This window comes from Suncus etruscus, chromosome 3, assembly GCF_024139225.1.
Source record: "Suncus etruscus isolate mSunEtr1 chromosome 3, mSunEtr1.pri.cur, whole genome shotgun sequence".
NCBI classification, from domain to species: Eukaryota; Metazoa; Chordata; class Mammalia; order Eulipotyphla; family Soricidae; genus Suncus; species Suncus etruscus.
The window spans coordinates 17,205,592-17,223,848 of NC_064850.1; the positions used below are offsets into that span (position 1 = coordinate 17,205,592).

Sequence of the window (18,257 nt, forward strand, 5' to 3'; positions counted from 1 at the left end):
AAATGGTCTAAGGATCTTGTTTTTGTGAGTATGAAAAGAATCAGGGTGTGTGTGGGGAATAGGGTATTAGCACAAGGGCTAAGGGGCTTGCCTTGCATCCTGCCAAGCTTAGTTTGTTATTTGGCAAGGTCCCCCAAACAGCCAGGGGTCACTCCTAGGTATAAAGGCAGGAATAACCTCTGAGCTCCACTACTATAGACCCAACACGAGGAAAACAACAACAAAAAAAAGGAAATGAATCAATGAATCAATGACTTGATGCCATCTCTGTGGCCCTGCTGACCTCCAGACACTTGACTATCTTCCTCCTGAAATGTCTTTATTACTTTTTTTTTTTTGGGCTTTGGGTCACACCCAGGGGCGCTCAGGGGTTACTCCTGGCTCTGCACTCAGAAATCGCTCCTGGCAGGCTCGGGGACAATATGGGAGGCCGGGATTCAAACTGAGGTCTGCCCAAGGTTGGTCGTGTGCAAGGCAAATGCCCTACTGCTGTGCTATTGCTCCGGCCCCAAATTTCTTTCTTTCTTTCTTTCTTTTTTTTTTGGTTTTTGGGCCACACCCTGTGAGGCTCAGGGGTTACTCCTGGCTATGCGCTCAGAAGTTGCTCCTGGCTTCTTGGGGGACCATATGGGACGCCGGGGGATCGAACCGCGGTCCGTCCTAGGTTAGCGCAGGCAAGGCAGGCACCTTACCTCCAGCGCCACTGCCCGGCCCCACCGGCCCCAAATTTCATTGCTAATATGTTCATTATACAGAAACTAGAAAGTATAGAGAAGCAAAATGAAGAGTGCTTCTGGCCTGCCATGGCAGGTAAGAGACCCCCCCCCCCCTTTCTCTTCCTCCAGGGATGCCAGGACTCCAACTCCAGTGAGCGACTCAATGAGGCCCAGGAATCTCTATGAAAGTTTGCAGGTGGCTCTGCTCTAAAGTGCTGAGGATTACCATCCAACCTCTTCAGTTCTACTCTTTCACCATCCTTTCATGATAGCACTTCCTTCCAGGAGAGTTTTCATTTTGCTCTGTTCTGTTCTCCAGCCTCACAGTGGTGCTTGGGGGCTACTCTTGTCTTGGTGCTTGGGGTTGCTCTTAGAGCTGCTCAGGAAACCATGCAGAACTGGGATGGAACCCTGGCTTCTGGCATACACAGCATGTGCTCCAGCCCATTCAGCCTCTCTCTCCCTATATCAATGAATTTTTTTTTTAGAATCCGTGTTGCAGTGCTAGGGATTAAACCCAAGGCCTCACCTATGAGGCAACTGTTCTACTGCCCAGCTGCGATGGTTTTTGGTTTTCTTTGGTCACACCAGGTGTACTTAGGACTTACTACTGGTCTGTGTTTGGGGGATGATACGGGATGCTGGGATTAAACTCAGGTCAGTCCTATGCAAGGCAAGCACCCTACCTGCTGTACTATCACTCTGACTTACATAACTTTTCTTAAAAAGACCCCTCTCTGGCCCCCACTCAATTAACCGGCTTTCAAACCAGGATCATCTTTCTGATCACCATGTGGCTACCTTACCCGAACGCGTGGCTGCAATTTCCTTGTTAGCAGGATCAGGGGTATGGGCCCAAGGGTTGGTGTCACGCACAGGCATGGCTATGGATGCTAGAGCAGGATGAACTGGCTTAACAGCAAGCACATGGAAGATTGAGTCAGTGCCATTAGCTACAATGGGAGCAGACAACATCAATGGAGTTAATTCATGCAGGTGACCCCCTGGATGCTGGGTCAAGAGGCTGATGTGCAAAACTGGTGAGAACAGATAAAGACAGAAAAGTTGGGGCTTGGATAATCATGCCATCTTGCAATGGATGCACAAATCTTTGGGCAAAGAGAGTAAATAAAGGAGACTGTAACAAAATGGCTGTGTCAACTCGTATTAAATGACTACATTAGAAAAATATGCATGTGGGCAGAAAAGAAATGAAGCCGCAAAAGCAATTTCAAATTAAGTTGAACAGAACTGCTTTGTACTACTGGCAGCAAAAATCTTGCTGTTCAGATATAGCTTAATGTTTGGCATAATGACATAAAGTATTTTCCTCATTTCCTGAAGACCAAATTATGCCAGCAATAAATTAGATCAACCATAAATAACTAATAGTTAATGATTCCTTATCATGCACCCAAGCATCTTAATGGGACTTTAGCATGCAACACTCACTAATTCTCACTAAAGCCCTATAAGGCTGATATTAGCCCTGTCTTTCAGCATTACAAACATTCAAACCTGATGTAAATTTTCATTTGCTTAATAAAATGTGCTACACATTGATTTTATCTTTTTTTCTTTTCTCAATATAGTTGTGTTCAGGGGACCATGTGGTGCCAGATATCAAAATCAGGGCTCCTATATACAAAACATGCACTCTAGCACTTGGATTCGAACCAATGACCTTCTGCATGAAAGGCAAACGCCTTACCTCCATGCTATCTCTCCGGCCCTGAGATTTTCACTTCTTTTTTTTTTTTTTTTTTTTTTTTTTTTTTGTTTTTTGGGCCACACCCAGTGACGCTCAGGGGTTACTCCTGGCTATGCGCTCAGAAGTCGCTCCTGGCTTGGGGGACCATATGGGATGCCGGGGGATCGAACCGCGGTCCGTCCTAGGCTAGCGCAGGTAAGGCAGGCACCTTACCTTTAGCGCCACCGCCCGGCCCCAGATTTTCACTTCTTGATAATGCTCATAATACTCAAAGTACCTATTGTTATTTCCTTTATTAAAAGTAAACCCTTACTCCCTTTTACTCTAGTCATCTATTCCATTAGGTTTGATTTCATAGTCTACGTCACCTTATTTATATAGACCAGACTAGCACCTTCTCTTCCCTATACCATAATCATTTCCTCTGTAGGACTGGGCAACCATGCTGTGGTGCTGGTCCAATTTACCCAAATCTTGTCTGAAAAGATTCACTTTCCATAAACTAGGAGTCCTTCAAAGGCAGGGAAAGGAAAAGTAAATAGGCATAGAATACAACAGGTACTAGCTTAGAAAGAACTGGGTTTAAATTGTGGCCATGTACTTTGGCTAATTTACCTAGCCTTTCTGACCCCTATTTAGCTTATAAATGATGACTGTGATGGGGGCAGGTGCTCTACTAAGAGCTTAATAAATCTGGCCTATATAGTAATGGTATTTGCATGTACTTGTTAGATGAAATGTGGTCATCTAGCACATATGACTACAAAGGCTTCTTAATTTTTCAGAAAGAGTTCCTGGAGAAAACGCTTCCTCATGCTTCCTTCCTGGAAATGGTTACTATCTCTACAAAAGAACTTCTGAGCTATTCCTCAAAAAAAATGGAGAAACAGTGATTACAGGAGTTCACATTCAGTGATTAAAGTTATGTAAACAGGGCCCGGAGAGATAGCACAGCGGCGTTTGCCTTGCAAGCAGCCGATCCAGGACCAAAGTTGATTGGTTCGAATCCCGGTGTCCCACATGGTCCCCCGTGCCTGCCAGGAGCTATTTCTGAGCAGACAGCCAGGAGTAACCCCTGAGCACCACTGGGTGTGACCCAAAAACCAAAAAAAAAAAAAAAAAGTTATGTAAACAATTTGCTGATCTTGGACTCTCTATCGACTGCTAGCCCAGAATCTCTGAAAACAACTTTTAGCTACTCTTCAATGCCACAAGGCAACTTTTAAGACATTTGTTACAGAAGCTAAAAGGAACCATAGAGTCCCAAGAAATATCTTCCTCTTTTTAATACTCAGCTTCTCAACGTTAGCACCAGTTAGCACTATAAGCCAGTTAGTTCCCTGCTGGGAGGATATGCACTAAAGAATGTTTAATTATATCCCTGTCCCTATCTAGATGTCGATACATCAACAGTAGTCTCCCAACACATCCCATGTGAAAATCCCAATATCTCTAGACAATAAGTGTTTCCCTCAGGTGGCAAATCATCCCAGGTTAAGAAGCACTGTGCCTTGGAAACATAATGCTGAACTAACTTGCTTATGGGGAGCTGGTTGGAAATTAGAACCCTTGACAGTTAAGTGGTAAATAAAGTGGAACTACAAGAAAGTAGGATGGAAGATAAGTGAGAACATGTACAATGACAAGATGTCATAGGAAACAAAAAGAACAAAGCACAAAGACTATCCCACAGAGAGCTGAATGCATCTGAGACATTCGCATACAGAGAAATCAATGGATCTGACCAACTCTTAGAAAAGCACAGGACAGCAATTTGTGGGCAGCATCAAGCTGAATGGGCTAAAAAGGCACCAACCTTGAAAAGCAGGAGACTGGGGGGCTACTGCCGTCACTGGTTTGGTCATTGGGGCTGATGAGAAGGGATCCTCGGAGGGTGTGCTGAAGGCATTGGTGATCTGTGAGCATAGGGAGCTGATACTCTCTGCTTCCCCTTCTACTTCTGGCACTGCAAGAAAAACAGGAAACGGCTCCAGACAAACTGAATAAGCCTGAAGTATAACAACATGACACAAGGTGGCAATTTATACTGCATTCCTGAAACTGGGGAAAGTTCCAATTCACCATCATGTAGGGCTACAAAGCAGTTTCAAAAACAAATAAACAAAACGGTACTGATCATATTATCGATTTTCAGATGGGAAGGTAGGACAGTATTTTTGTACTAAGGTCTATCTGCTTCCCTTGAATATCTTTTCTTTTCTTTGAGGGAGGTTGGTTTTTGGGCTATACCTGGCAGTGCCACTCAAGGGTTTTTCCTGGATCTGCACTCAGAAATTGAAATTGTTCCAGGCAGGCTCAGGGACCATGAGATGCCAGGAATCAAACCTGGGTCCTTCCCGGGCCAGCTGTATGCAAGGCAAACACCCTCTGCTGTGCTATCACTCTGGCCCACCCTCTTGTATATCTTTTTTGGGGGGGGGGGTGGTTTGGGTTTTGGGTCACACCTGGAGGCGCTCAGGGGTTACTCCCAGCTCTATGCTCAGAAATCGCTCCTGGCAGGCTCAGGGTACCATATGGGATGCCGGGATTCGAACCACTGACCTTCTGCATGAAAGGCAAACACCTTACCTCCATGCTATCTCTCTGGCCCCCCACCTTGTATATCTTGAGCTTATTTCCTCTCCAAAGTGATACTGTTGAGAACTTGATATTCTTTTGTTTTGTTTTTTGAGTCACACCCGGCAGCACTCAGGGCTTCTATGCTCAGAAATCGCTCCTGGCAGGCTCAGGGGACTATATGGGATGCCAGGATTTGAACCACTGTCGTTCTTCTGCATGCAAGGCAAACGTCCTACCTCCATGCTATCATCTCTCGGGCCCCGAGAACTTGATATTCTATTTATTTTGGTGGTTTTTTTGGGGGGGTCACTCCTGGCAGTGCTCAGGGGTTACTCCTGGATCCATGCTCAGAAATTGCTCCTGGCAGGCACGGGGGACCATATGGAACGCTGGGATTCAAACCGATGACCTTCTGCATAAAAGGCAAACGCCTTACCTCCATGCTCTCTCTTGGGCCCCGATATTCTATATTTGTGCCAAGATAATTCATTTAGCTCAATCTTTCTGGAAGGTAATCTGCAATCTGCTTTCTGACCACTTTCTGACCAAGACTATATTCTGTTAATTTCTGGAACCATTTAATAACTAGAAAACAAACAAACACCCCACCCCACCTCAAAACAAACCTCAACAACAAATTAAAGTCAGAGGCACAGGGATGGAGAGAGAGTAGAGCATGTAGTGTTTGCCTTGCACACAGCTGACCCAGGTTCGATTCCCAGCATATTATATGGTCCCTCAGCACTGCCAGGAGTAATTCCTGAGTACAGAGCTAGTAGTAACCCCCGAACATCGCTGGGATTGGCTCAAGCCCTCCTAAATCCTCCCTTCCAAAATTAAGACAAGGTGAGCATCACTCATTTTTTCACCAGGATATGAAAATACGAACTATATACATAAAAGAGCGAACTGAGGGTCAGGGAGATGGCAGGGTTCAGCACTTTTATTATTGGTAGGATCATACGCAGAAGTGTTTAGGGACTACTTCTGATCAGGTGGTACCAAGGGGATCTAACTCGGGCCTTTCAATTCATGTATTAAAGCTACTGATCTATCTATCCAGCTCAAAAAGGCTTCTTTTGGGCTTGTTTTTGGATCACACCTGGCATACTTAAGGCTTATTCATGATTGCACTAAATCACTCCTGGTAGGTCTTGAGGGACCATATGGGGTGCTGGGAAATCATACCTGGGTCGGCCATACACAAGACAAATGCTACCCACAGTACTACAGAATCCTGAATTTTATTCCTGGTACCACATGGTCCTCTAAGCACCACTGAATATGGTCCCCTAAATACTGTAAAAATCCAGAAACCCGAAAGAAATGTGCAATCCTGGCTCTCAAAGGTTTTGCTCTGGGATACATTTATCACCGAGGAAGTTCATGACGTGTAAGGAACCTTTGTTTGCACAACTGTAAAGAAAAGAATAGTTTTTGTTCTTCATGTACCCCAAAGGAGATTGAAAATGAGACACTTGAGCATCAGGAGATTTAGTTTTTATAGAATCTAAGAGTTGGAGAGACCCTCAGCACACACATTTAGCTCAAATGTTCTTCCGGTCGAGTTTCATCCATCAAAAGAACTCTGTGCTTTTCTACCACCCATCAGCGAGAGTGCCCTATTGAGAAAGAGTTTCCTCCTACCATTAGAATTCTGGCTCCACATGTCTCAGAGAGAAGAAAAATAAGGCCAAATAAAGGCAAAGCATATCTGACACTTTAGTTTCAGATCTTATGATATGGAGGGAACAACTGGGGCTGGCTCACAAAGGCCGGTGTGGCAGTTGTGAGAGGTAATGAATATGTGTTAGCAAGCTCACTGTCTCTCATGAGCAGATCCTAGATAAATACAGGACATAGGTTTAGAGTTTCCTCCCTATGGAGCTAACCAGCTACAGGGACAATGAGGACTTTTATCCATTTTGTGGGAGCATCTGACAGTATGCTACTTAACTGAATATGTTTCCAACTGAATGCTGAATGGCAGAGTAAGAATAGAAACAAGATCCTTGATGTTAGGAAGCAGGTTGGCAAAGAAGTAGTAGGCTTCGATGAAAATAAACCACAATCTTTGCAGTTCAGGCTAGAAGTTAATATCGAGGCTCAATCTATTTGTTGAAAGGAAACTAATGAGTCATCCACCCCATGGCCTTAGTTTTATTTTTTTTTTCCAATGGGAAATCGAAACAAGGTAAAACTGTTGACCAGCCTCTGAGAGAGGAGGCTCGTTGATGAGATTAGTGTCTCCATTGAAAAAGAGGATAGTCCTTCAGTGCTGGAGGACTTAAGAGAACCAGTCAGAGGCTTCATTACCTGCATTTTTAATAGGGAAATCAGTCTTCCTCTGCATAGTAGAAGGCAACTCATTGATGCGCAGGGAGAGTTGGCGTTTAAAGGGTGACATCTTCTGGCTAAGAGCAGGAAATCCTCGGAAAGAGCCTTGGCGAGCCAGTTGTTCAATCGGTGCATGCCGGCGTGGGATGGCGTGTGGGTTGTTCATCTCCAGAGAGGCAGTGGCATCCGAAGTGGGTGAGGTGGGAGATGACAGGGATGGGGCTGTGCTGACAGAGGTCACAGATGAACCAACAATTGTCTTATCTGTTTCGGCTCAAGAAAGTAAAGAGCAAGAGGATCTTAGCAATGTCTTTAAAACAATCTGAGCTCACACAGCTAAGGAACCCCAAATCCCTGGGTCCATTTAGTCATCCCCTTTCCAATGTCCCTAAAAGATACATTAGAAGTAAGTTCCAGATTCCCCCCTTTTGCAGGTAAATAAAAGGTTTAATAACTTATTCCTTGTCACATGATATATTTAACCAAGATGCTAGTAACAGATCTTTGATTTTTTTTTTTTTTTTTTTTTGGTTTTTGGGTCACACCTGGCTTTCAAGGCTTCAAGGTTTCCCCTTTTTTAATTTTTTTTTTTTTTTGGTCACACCCGGTAGCGCTCAGGTGTTACTCCTGGCTCTACGCTCAGAAATTGCTCCTGGCGGGCTCGGGGGACAATATGGGATGCCGGGATTCGAACCACCGTCCTTCTGCATGCAAGGCAAATGCTTTACTTCCATGCTATCTCTCCGGCCCCCAGATCTTTGATTTTTATGTAGTGACTCAAAACGTAAATTTTTTGTTTTTGAAACACACCCACCGGTGCTGAGGGGTTACTCCTAGCTCTGCATTGTTGGTGGACTAGGTGGACCATATCAAATGCAGAGGATTGAACCTGGGTTGCCATGTGCAAAGCCAAGGTCCAATCCACTGTGCTACCATTGGCCTTCAAAACATCAAAAAGATTTTGAATACGACTTATTTATTTATTTATTTTTTGTGTATTTTTTTGGGGGGATATACCCGGCAGTGCTCAGGGGCTACCCCTGGCTCTTTGCTCAGAAATTGCTCCTGGTAGGCTCAGGAGACCATATGGGATGCCAGGATTTGAACCACAGACCTTCTGCATGCAAGGCAAACGCCCTACCTCCATGCCATCTTCTGGCCCTGAATATGATTTAAAAAAAGTTTTCTCACCAACTCCAAATATGAGGTGCTTTAAAGAATAATGGTGCATGTGATTTTTTTTTCAGGCCACACCCGTTTGATGCTCAGGGGTTACTCCTGGCTACGCGCTCAGATATTGCCCCTGGCTTGGGTGGACCATATGGGACGCCAGGGATCAAACCGTGGTCCTTTGCTTGGCTAGCGCTTGCAAGGCAGACACCTTACCTCTAGCACCACCTCGCTGGCCCCGGTGTATGTGATTTTTAATGTTTGCTTATTTTATTTAAAGTGTGCTTGTTATTGTCAAGAGTATAATAAACTAAAGACTTTAAATCAATAGACAATATGTATTTGTAGCTTATTTGAATATAAACATACACTAGTGGTGGCCAGAATGGTTGCACAGCAGTAGGGCATTTGCCTTGCACACAGCTGACCCAGGACAGATGTGGGATTGATTCTTAGCATCCCATATGATCGCCTGAGCCTGCCAGGACTATTTCTGAGCACAGAGCCAGGATTAACCCAAGCACCGCTGGGTGTGATCCAAAAAACCAATTAAAAAACCCCAAAAACATAAACTAGCAAGAGCCGGGTGGATATAGTTCAGGTGTCAGGGATGCATGCCTGAGATGCACAAGACCTTGAGTTTGAATTTGGTGCTACAAGTTGGATGTGGGACACTCAGAAGAGCCCTGGAGCCCCGGCACAAGACCAACTTATGCGGTTGACTGAGAACTGCCTGAAGTGAACCCTGCCATCCTTCAAACACCACTACCACACACCCTCGCCCTGTGAAAAAAAAGCATACAGAAGTTAAAAAAGAAAGACTGTGGAAGGGGTCATACCCAGTTCTGTGTTAGGCTGCTTGCTACTCCTGGCTCTGTGTTTGGAGGCTACCCCAGCAGAGCCCAGGAAGCAATGTGGTGCTAGGGACTGAACCCATGAAGTGAAGTTTTAAATGGGATTAAACAGAAATAGACAAATTCTATATGAATGTCCAGAGTATCTACATGTGAGGCAACTGTGGATGCGGCTAATCTCTATCTCCAGCATCCTCACAATCCTCAGTAGACTTTAAGTTTTGATCACTTCGGTAATTGCTGTGCATAGTAAAAATAATTATCTGATGTCATTAAAGAATGTATTTCCAGGGCTGGAGCAACAACACGGCATTTGCCTTGCATGTGACTGACCCGAGTTTAATCCCCAGCATCCCGCATGGCCCCCAGAGCCGGGCAGGAGTGATTCCTGAATACAAAGCCAGGAGTAACTACTGAGTGCTGCTGGGTAGACCCCTGCCACCCTCCCCCCCCCAAAGAAAAGAATATGCTTCCAGGGCTGGGGAGATAGCTTCATAGACTGAGCACATGCTTTGCATGTGGAAGTCCTGAGCTGATACCTGATGTAGTGACCTCGGAGCACGAAATTGGGACTGCACACTACACTACTGGGTGTGGCCAAAACACACACACACACGGTTTCAGTTTAGAACTTTCTGAAGCATATATATATATATATATATTGTTTTTTTTTTTTGGTTTTTGGCCACACCCGGCAGTGCTCAGGAGTTACTCCTGGCTCTGTGTTCAGAAGTTAATCCTAGCAGGCTCTGGGGGGGGGCATATTGGGATGACGGGAATTGAACCCAGGTTCGTTCCTGGGTTGGCTGCATGCAAGGCAAACACCTTACCACTGTGCTATCTCTTCAGCCCCTCTGAAGAACATTTTATGTGTAAATATATAATCCGTATTAAATTTTTGTTGTTGTTTTTGGGCCACATCTGGCAGCATTCAGTAGTTACTCCTGGCTCTGCACTCAGAAATTACTCCTGACAGGCTCAGAGGACCATGTTAAGGCTGGGATTGAATTTGATTGGCAAGACAAACGTCCCACTCGTTGTGCTATATTGCTCCAGCCCTATGTTCATTTTTTTTTGGGGGGGGGGGCACACCTAGCAGTGCTCAGGGGACCATATAGGATGCTGGGATCAAACCGAGGTCCATCGAAGTTGGCTGCATGCAAGGCACATGCCATACTGCTGTGCTATTGCTCCAGCCCCTATATTCAAATTTTTTTTTGTTTGTTTTTTGGACACACCCAGCAGTGCTCAAGGGTTACTCCTGGCTCTATGCTCAGAAATCGCTCCTGGCAGGCTTGGGGGACCATATGGGATGCCGGGATTTGAACGTCCTTCTGCATGCAAGGCATGGAGGTAGGGCATTTGCCTTGCATGCAGAAGGACGGTCGTTCGAGTCCCGGCATCCCATATGGTTTTGGCAGCAGCGATTTCTGAGCATAGAGCTAGGAGTAATCCCTAAGAGCTGCTGGTGTGACCCTCCCCCCAAAGAAAAGATATTAAAGTATTAAAAATATATATCAACCAGATAAAAAAAGACTTCTGAGTAATTTGAGTGTTTCTACTGGCATTTTTGCTATGCTACCATGTATATTCTAAAAGAACTCCCGTTCTTCAAAATAACCTATTAAAAATAACAAGATTTTTTGGGAAAAAAGTAGGTATCAGGGCTGGAGCGGTGGCACAAGCAGTAGGGCATTTGCTTTGAATGCGGCTAACCTAGGATGGACCAAGGTTCTATTCCCCCAGCGTCCCATATGGTCCCCCAAGCCAGGAGTGATTTCTGAGTGCATAACCAGGAGTAACCCCTGAGCGTCACTAGATGTGGCACAAAAACCAAAAACAAACTAAAAAAGTACGTATCAGCTTCTCAAAATCTTTGAATTTAAAAAAATTAAAGCATCATGGGGCCGGAGAGATAGCATGGAGGTAAGGCATTTGCCTTTCATGCAGGAGGTCATCGGTTCGAATCCTGGCGCCCCATATGGTCCCCCGTGCCTGCCAGGAGCATCTGAGCCTGGAGCCAGGAATAGCTCCTGAGCACTGCTGGGTGTGACCCAAAAACCACCAAAAATAAATAAATAAATAAAAAAAATAAAAAAAATTAAAGCATCAGGGGCCAAAGTGATAGCACAGTGGTAGTGCGTTTGCCTTGTATGTGGTCAACACAGGACAGACTTGGCTTCTATCTCCAATATCCCCTAAGCCTGCCAGGAGCAATTTCTGAGCTCAGAGCTAGGAGTAACCCCTGAGTGCCACTGTGTGTGACCCAAAAACCAAAAACCAAACCAAAACAACAAAAATGAAAACCCACATACAAGGTAAGCTCCTTATCCACTGTACTATCTATCCAGACATAGGTCAATCCACAGCATCTCGTATGGCCCCAAGTCAGCCAAGAGTGATTCCAGAGTGCCAAGCCAGCAGGAAGCCCTGAGCACTGCCAGATGTGGCTCAAAAAAAAAGTAATAAATATGTTCCGTACTATATATAGAACCTCTCAATTTAGTCTTAAAATACATGTGTGTATTTATGGGGCCGGAGAGATAGCATGGAGGGTAAGGCGTTTGCCTTCCATGCAGAAGGTCATCGGTTCAAATCCCAGCGTCCCATATGGTCCCCCGAGCCTGCCAGGAGCGATTTCTGAGCATAGAGCCAGGAGTAACCCCTGAGTGATGCCGGGTGTGACCCCCCCAAAAAAATACACGTGTGTATTTTAATATCTTTGCAGCTTCATCAACTGCACTCAGCTTCCTCAGATAGCATGATGTTATGGAAAGAACAATAAGGTTTTCCTATTTTGGAAAGAATAATAAGGGCTTCCTATTGTATTGGTTCTCTTTGTGAAAAACTTGTCCCTGATAGCTTTGGAATATTAACCTGTTGAAAAAACTAACATTAAACCAACACACAGTTAGTTGTGGTAGAATAGGATTGTACCTTTCTTGGCTTCCTGGATTTGTTTCATAATCTCTTCTCTCTCTGCTTGCTCGGTGGCTGTTGTGATACGGAATGATCCTTCTCTGGTAAAAGTTGTCCGACTGGCATCAAAAGTAGCGGTCACTCCACACTCCTTCTCCCGCTTCTGCTTACGTTCTAAACAGGCTGCAAAAGCACAGCCTACTGCATGGCTCAATCGTTCACCCTGTATACAGCAGGAGATTAAAATACTTTTTTAGGGTTATGGTACAAAAAATACAAATTAACCTCAATCACAAATAAGTTTTTTTTGTTTTTGTTTTTTTGGGTCACACCCGACAGGGGTTATTTCTGGCTCCATGCTCAGAAATTGCTCCTTGCAGGCTCAGGGGACCATATGGGATGCCGGAATTCGAACCAATGATCTTCTGCATGAAAGGCTATCTCTCCGGCCCCCAAATAAGTCTGTTTTTATGTGAGGCAAAATGTTAGGAACTCCAGGTTAAAATTAGTCTTTAATATACAAATTACTTTATACAATGCTTATGTTCTACCACTGGTTAAAGTGATCCCTTTTTAGAAAAAATTGCTTACTGCCCTTAAATTGTACCAGAAAGATAATACCACTTTTATTTGCCATCATCTTTTCAATAATCTGCCCACGGGTATATCGTATCATACACTTTGGGAAATACTATTTTATTTTATGGTTTTTGGGCCACACTTGGTGACATTTAGGGGTTACTCCTGGCTATGCGCTCAGAAATTGCTCCTGGCAGGGTTGGGGGACCATATGGGATGCTGAGAAATCAAACTGCTGTCCATCCTAGGTTGGCATGTAGCAAGGCAGATGCCTTACCGCTTGTGCCACTGCTCCAGCCCCCAACTATCTTATTTTTTTGGTTTTGGGGCCTCACCTGGTGATGCTCAGGGGTTACTCCTGGCTCAGCATTTAGGAATCACTCTTGGCAGGTTCAGGACCCATACAGGGTGCCAGGGATCAAACCTAGGTAGACTGTGCAAGTCAAGTGCCTTACCTGCTATACTATCTCTCCAGCACTGTTTTATTTTATTTTGAAATTTATGTTATTATTCTCTTACATTTTTGGGTGGTGCCCAAGCAGTGCTGGAAGGGCTGGAAGTCATTCCAGGAAATTCTCTGCCAATTGGGTGTTAATAGAGAGTCCAAGGATATGGGTCTATATAGGTCTTGCAGTGCTGGGGACTATTAAGGGTACTCTGGCAATGCTTGGGGCGTCTATAGGGTCATAACCAGTGGCCTCCAGGGTTGCACCCTGAGATGTTTGGGGATCAGATCGTGCCAGGTATCAAAACTGAACCAGGTTTAGGTACATGCTAGGCATATATCCTAATCACTCTACTATCTCTGTCTCAGGAAATGCTGTTTGGAGCCAATTCCTACTGCAGAATTAAAACCAGGTGATAGGAGCATTATTTTTTTTTTTTTTGGTTTTTGGGCCACACCCGGTGACGCTCAGGGGTTACTCCTGGCTATGCGCTCAGAAGTCGCTCCTGGCTTGGGGGACCATATGGGACGCCGGGGAATCGAACCGCGGTCCGTCTCCTAGGCTAGCGCAGGTAAGGCAGGCACCTTACCTCCAGCGCCACCGCCCGGCCCCGATAGGAGCATTATTAACAGCGAGAAGAGACATTGGAGAACAAGGACTCTTCTGTGGCATTTTCAAGATCATAGTATGTAGGCAGTTACTCCTACATATGCTTTAAACAAGTTATTTCACTGATCTTATCTGCTAGTCACCTTGCTCTGTGAGTTGCAGGGTCACACCAAGAGCATGAACTACTTGAACTAAAGGAGTGAAAGCAGGCTAGTTTCAGAACAAGTTTGTTACAATACAAACTTGTTTGAACTGTAAGAGGGCTGAAATTGAAACAGTGGTGTAGCGCTAAGTACATCTCTGGAACCAAAATCAAAGAAATGTGAAAACTGAGTCAACTAGGAAGAGACATAGTTAACCAACCAAGGTCTGTCATGATAAAATCCATGTAGTGAACTCACCGTGTCCTTGACGGCCATGAAACAATGGCAGATCCAGCGCCGAGTGGTACCATCTCGACATATGTAAGAGAAAGCTCTATCAAAGTTCCTATCTGGGGCACAGAAAGAAACCTTTTCTATGGTCTGGTCGACTATGAGGTCCTTAAAAAGGAAGAAAGCACAAAAGAATGGAGAACTTAGGTTATTCAAGCTTCTCAAAAGACACATCTGATGCTCAATTCATTAGACTTAATTTCAATTCTCCTTCAGTGAGGCCAAGGCAAAACTAGATTTCTAGCCCAGCAGTTTGATTAAGCCACAGATGCCCTAGAAGAGAGGCATCTGCTCATTTGCCGTCTTCATCTCATGCTCTATTTGAAATGTTTTGTGATTTTTGTTACTGTTATAGAATCCATTTTCAACTTGTTGGTATACTTAATCCATCAAGTACATTTAATAACACCCTTCCAAGAATATTAACTTACTGATCATTTAATTTGGGAGAGGGGTGGTATTTGGGTCACACCTGGCAGTCCTTAGGCCTTACTCTTGGTTCTGTGCTCAGGGATTACTCTTGACAGGGCCCGGGAGACCACATGGGATGGTGGGCATCAAACCCAGGTTGGCCATGTGCAAGACAAGTACCCCACAAGCTATGCTATTTCTTTGGCCTCTGGTCATTTAAATTTTTTTGTTTGTTTGTTTTTGGGTCACACCCGGCAGTGCTCAGGGGTTACTCCTGGCTCTATGCTCAGAAATCGCTCCTGGCAGGCTTGGGGGACTGGTCATTTAATTTTAAGTCTACGTTTCTTGATTTAATACTTAGTGACTTGGGCTGAAGTGATAGCACAGCAGTAGGGTGTTTGCGTTACACGCGGCCAATCCAGGATGGACCTTGGTTCGATTCCCGAGCAAGGAGTGATTTCTGAGCGCATAGCCCTAAGCATCACGAGGTGCAGCCCTCCAAAAAAAAAAGTACTTAGTGACCTATAAAATACAAAATATTTCTGAAAATCTAGAGTTTCTGAGTGTCTTCTTTTTGACATTTTAGTGGCCTAGAATCCCTAGATGTTAAGGAAGGGATAGTAAATGACCAGATACACAATCAAATACAAAGTACAACAACTTCAAGAAATTCCTATTGTTCTGTAAACATTTTTGGGGGTCACACCCAGCGGCACTCAGGGGTTACTCCTGGCTCTGCTCTCAAAAATGGCTCCTGGCAGGCTTGGGGGACCATATGGGATGGCAGGATTTGAACCACTGTCCGTCCTGGATTGGCTGCATGTATGGCAAACGCTCTACTGCTATGCTATCTCTCCGACTCAACATGTATTCTTTAAAAAATTTTGCAGTTCTAGGTGGCTCATCATGATGTTGCATATTCTTTTTTTTTTTTTTTTGGGCCACACTCATTTGATGCTCAGGGGTTACTCCTGGCTAAGTGCTCAAAAACTGCCCCTGGCTTGGGGGGACCATATGGGATGCCAGGGGGTGGAACAGCGGTCCTTCCTTGGCTAGCACTTGCAAGGCAGACACCTTACCTCTAGCACCACCTCGCCGGCCCCCAATTTTTTTTTTTTTGGTTTTTGGGTCACACTCGGCAACGCTCAGGGGTTACTCCTGGCTCTATGCTCAGAAATCAATCCTGGCAGGCTGAGGGACCATATGGGATGCCGGGATTCGAACCACTGACCTTCTGCATGCAAGGCAAATGCATTACCTCCATACTATCTCTCTGGCCCCGATGTTGCATATTCTTTTTTTTTTTTTTTTGGTTTTTGGGCCACACCCGGTAACGCTCAGGGGTTACTCCTGGCTATGTGCTCAGAAGTTGCTCCTGGCTTGGGGGACCATATGGGAAACCGGGGGATCGAACCGCGGTCCGTCCAAGGCTAGCGCAGGCAAGGCAGGCACCTTACCTTTAGCGCCACCGCCTGGCCCCCGATGTTGCATATTCTTTAGTAAATTGATTCTCCCTGATTTACATGCAGAAGCTCTTTATATTTTCTGAATATTAATCCCTTATAAGTTACATGCTGGCAAAATACTTTCTCCAATGATAAGTCCAAAGGAGATAAAGCACCAAATACTATGTATTACTTAAATCAGAAGTAAATGAGTTAATGTTAGTGCTACATGGAGCCACTAGAGGGCAACATAACTTTCCAACCACATTAGAAAACAAAAGCTTTCTATTTCAAGCACAATTAATTTTATTCAAAATATTAACAAAAATTATGTTTTAAAATTACATAATCAAAAACATTGCTATTTCCCATAGAAATATACATCGAAGGGGCTGGGGCAGTGGTGCAAGCGGTAAGTCATCTGCCTTGTGTGCGCTAGCCTAGGACACCATTGGATCCTAAGGGGTCCCATATGGTCCCCCAAGCCAGGTGGTATTTCTGAGCGCATAGTCAGGAGTAACCTCTGAGTGTCATGGGTGTGGCTAAAAAACAAAACAAAAACAAAAAAAGAAAATAAAAGAAAAGAGATATACATTGAAGGGCCGGAGAGATAGCATTGCGGCAGGGCGTTTGCCTTGTATGTGGCAGGCCCAGAACAGACCTGGGTTTGGTTTCCAGCATCCCATATGGTCCCCGAGCCTGTCAGGAGAGATTTCTGAGTGCAGAGCCAGGATTAACCCTTGAGCACAGCTGGATGTGACCCCAAAACAAAACAAAAAAGAAATATATATTTAAGATTACCACTTCCCTTGAACATAAAAGTTTTATTTAGATGGAAGAACGATTGGACAGTGGTTAAGGCACTGTTGCTGTGCACACCTTTGATCCGATTGTTCCCTCGCACTGCATATGGTGCCTGACTCCTGCCAGGAATGACCCCTGATCATGGAGTCAGAAGCACTGAGCACTGCAGGCATGGCCCCAAAGACCAATAAACTCTACCAGGTAAATTATTCATCGTAATAGTTCTTTATTATCTTAATATACTTTCCTTCTCAAAGCAATCTTTTTTTTGGGGGGGCCACACCTGTTTGATGCTCAGGGGTTACTCCTGGCTAAGTGCTCAGAAATTGCCCCTGGCTTGGGGGGACCATATGGGATACCAGGGGATCTAACCGCGATCCTTCCTTGGCTAGCGCTTGCAAGGCAGACACCTTACCCCTAGCGCTACCTCTCCGGCCCCCTCACAGTAATCTTAAAAATTACTTTCTTATCATAGTTTAGATCTCTTTCTTAATTTTTTTTTTTTTGGTTTTGGGCCACACATGATGACACTTGGGTTATTCCTGGCTATGCGCTCAGAAATCGCTCCTGGCTTGGGGGACCACATGGGACGCTGGGGGAATCAAACTGTGGTATGTCCTAGGTTAGCACTTGTAAGGCAGACACTTTACCACTAGTGCCACCGCTCCAGCCTCCTCTTCGTTAATTTGAATGATTAAATAAATGTACTTTTATCTTAAGCTCTCTAAATCTTGGTCTGTATTTTTCCTTTTTGTAAAGGTTTGGAGTCATATAACAGTGCCTGGAGATTACTTCCTGTACTCTCTCTGGCTGATTTTGGGGGGGGGGGCATCGGACAGTGCTCAGAGGACCCTATGGGATGCTGGGGATAGAACCTGGGTTGGCTACGTACAAGGCAAACATCTTATCAGCTGTGCTATCAATCCTAAAGTGTCTATTCTTCTTTAGGCAATTTACACTTAAAATGCCACCGATAATCTTATATATTGTGTGGACTTCTAAGTAAATGTTCACTACATGAATTACCTCCTAGTTCTTAAGATTTCACTTTCAGGGGCTGGGCGGTGGCGCTGGAGGTAAGGTGCCTGCCTTGCCAGCGCTAGCCTTGGACGGACCGCGGTTCGATCCCCCGGTGTCCCATATGGTCCCCCAAGTAGCCAGGAGCAACTTCTGAGCGCACAGCCAGGAGTAACCCCTGAGCGTCACACGGTGTGGCCCAAAAACCAAAAAAAAAAAAAAAAA

The 18,257-nt window shown here is 44.8% G+C and overlaps 1 protein-coding gene across 5 annotated transcripts in view; it reads right to left on the reverse strand.

Moving 5' to 3' along the window:
• NUMB (NUMB endocytic adaptor protein) overlaps nt 1–18,257 on the reverse strand; it is a 65,598-nt gene that overhangs the window by 1,286 nt on the left and 46,055 nt on the right. For 2 of the 5 annotated variants that reach the window (XM_049770381.1, XM_049770380.1), the window contains 5 exons: nt 14,323–14,463; nt 12,306–12,510; nt 7,324–7,617; nt 4,244–4,393; nt 1,523–1,669 (listed from right to left, as the gene is read on the reverse strand). In XM_049770381.1, the coding sequence (XP_049626338.1) occupies nt 1,523–1,669; nt 4,244–4,393; nt 7,324–7,617; nt 12,306–12,510; nt 14,323–14,463 (937 nt within the window). The remainder of the gene's footprint in view (nt 1–1,522; nt 1,670–4,243; nt 4,394–7,323; nt 7,618–12,305; nt 12,511–14,322; nt 14,464–18,257) is intronic. The other 3 variants (XM_049770379.1, XM_049770376.1, XM_049770377.1) reach the window with 2 other exon arrangements.